This window comes from Poecilia latipinna, unplaced genomic scaffold (genome assembly GCF_001443285.1).
Source record: "Poecilia latipinna isolate Pla-1442-1.1 unplaced genomic scaffold, P_latipinna-1.0 Scaffold467, whole genome shotgun sequence".
In the NCBI taxonomy this organism is placed as follows: Eukaryota; Metazoa; Chordata; class Actinopteri; order Cyprinodontiformes; family Poeciliidae; genus Poecilia; species Poecilia latipinna.
This window is the reverse complement of record NW_015113083.1, coordinates 343,960-346,052: the sequence shown is the minus strand read 5'-3', so window position 1 is coordinate 346,052 and position 2,093 is coordinate 343,960. Positions and strand designations below refer to the sequence as shown.

At 43.6% G+C, this 2,093-nt stretch overlaps 1 protein-coding gene across 3 annotated transcripts in view; it reads left to right on the top strand.

Moving 5' to 3' along the window:
* The window catches only part of hecw2a (HECT, C2 and WW domain containing E3 ubiquitin protein ligase 2a), a 42,630-nt gene that overhangs the window by 20,578 nt on the left and 19,959 nt on the right, over positions 1 to 2,093 (top strand). For all 3 annotated transcript variants that reach the window (XM_015039335.1, XM_015039336.1, XM_015039337.1), the window contains exons 12-14: positions 447 to 597; positions 1,766 to 1,869; positions 1,953 to 2,077. In XM_015039335.1, the coding sequence (XP_014894821.1) occupies positions 447 to 597; positions 1,766 to 1,869; positions 1,953 to 2,077 (380 nt within the window). The remainder of the gene's footprint in view (positions 1 to 446; positions 598 to 1,765; positions 1,870 to 1,952; positions 2,078 to 2,093) is intronic.

Here is a 2,093-nt window from a genome sequence, read left to right as displayed (position 1 = left end):
CATGCTGCATCATGAAGCATCACGCTGCATCATGCTGGATCATGAAGCATCACACTGCATCATGCTGCATCATGCTGCATCATGAAGCATCACGCTGCATCATGCTGGATCATGAAGCATCACACTGCATCATGCTGCATCATGCTGCATCATGAAGCATCACGACGCATCACGCAGCATCACGCCTCATGCTGTCTTTGGGGGAAAGTTTTTTACTTTCTTATCATAAACAAACTAAACTCTGCTGGTACCTTAACTGGACCAATGAGTTCAGTTCACACTGCACTCAGTTTTAAGTTTTCAGGTCCATCCATCCATCCATACATACATATTGATTTGATAATATTCTGCCTGAAGCCACCATGTTTTGATCTCTGCTGCAGGATGCAGCACAAACTGATTTCTCTGAGAGGTTTTAACCCTTTCCTTCTCATGTCTCTGCTCAGACTGGGAGGCTCGTATCGACAGCCACGGCCGGATCTTCTTCGTAGATCATGTGAACAGGACGACGACGTGGCAGCGGCCCACCGGACCGCCTGCCCCGCAGGGCCTGACCCGCTCCAACTCCATCCAGCAGATGGAGCAGCTCAACCGCAGGTAACCATGGCAACACAAAGCATCATTTAGGTGGGATTCATTACTGACAACCAGATAAAACTGGAGTCTGGAAAGAAATCTTTTTCTTTTTAGTGATCAATATTTGGTAACACTTTATTTGAAGGGGGTTGAACAAGACTGTCATAAACATGTCATAACACCTGTCATAAACATGAATAAGCCTTCATGAATATTTATGACTGTTGTCATAAAGCATCATTCGGTAAATTATGACACTTTTAATACAAAGTTGACATTATTCAAAATGTCTTTGTTATGACAACTTGACATTAACCAAGAAATCATTACTGTTTAAACTTTACATTTAATAACAAATTTACCTAATTTTTAAAGTGCAATCAGTAATACTTTTATAACAAATTTATGTCAGATCATGATTTCTTGGTTTATGTCAAGTTGTCATAACAAAGACATTTTGAATAATGTCAACTTTGTATTAAAAGTGTCATAATTTACCGAATGACGCTTTATGACAACAGTCATAAATATTCATGAAGGCTTATTCATGTTCATGACAGGTGTTATGACATGTTTATGACAGTGTCATGACAGTCTTATTCAACCCCCTTCAAATAAAGTGTTACCAAATATTTTAAAGAGGCAGGATTCATTGTTTCCCAGCCACATGGAGCCATTTTATATTGTAGCCCAGTAACTGTGTTTCCTTCAGTTGTTATAAAAATGCTATAAATATCAAATATGACTTAACAGAAAAATGGGAAATTGGGCCTCTGTCTCTTTAAGAAGCTCCTGCTCTTCCCGAAGCTCCGCCTCCAGGAAGTCGTCCCAACATGGCTCCTCTTTAACCCTTTAATGTTTTTGCCAGCATTGCTCTGAGCAGCAGCTCCTATAATGAGCTCAGCTGCTTGCTAATTGCTGCTGGCTAGTCTGAAGGAGCGGCGTGGGGGAGGAGCTGCGCCTTAAAGGCGGGGCTAGGCCCACCCAGGTGTTTTAGCAGCTGAATGGTTGCTATTAGTGGAAACATGAAAGAATCAAAGGAAAACTAAGGGAATAACATAAAACACGATGGAAAGATTAAAATGTTAATTTCCCACAATCCTAACCCTTGAAAATCTGATCAGCTAAGTGTTTCTTTGCTTTCTTCATGTTTTTTAATTTAACCACAGTTTGTTTCTCCTGCTGACAGATACCAGAGCATCAGGAGGACCATAACCAGCAGTGAGCGGTCAGAGGAATCCTCCGCTGAGCTGCCGGAGCCGGAGGGCGAGCTGATGCCTCACTCCATCTCCGGTCCGTTTCCTCTGACACAGCAGCTGGTCGCCTCCACAGGCTGGTCCAGATGTTTCTCTGACCGTTCCCTGAATCTGTTGCAGAATATCGCAGAGAAAGCGCCGTGGCCCACTCCAGTGGTCGTTCACGCCTCTCCCTGCTGCTGCAGTCGCCCAGCGCCAAGTTCCTGTGCAGCCCAGACTTCTTCACCGTGCTGCATTCAAACCCCGTAAGCCAGTGGTTCC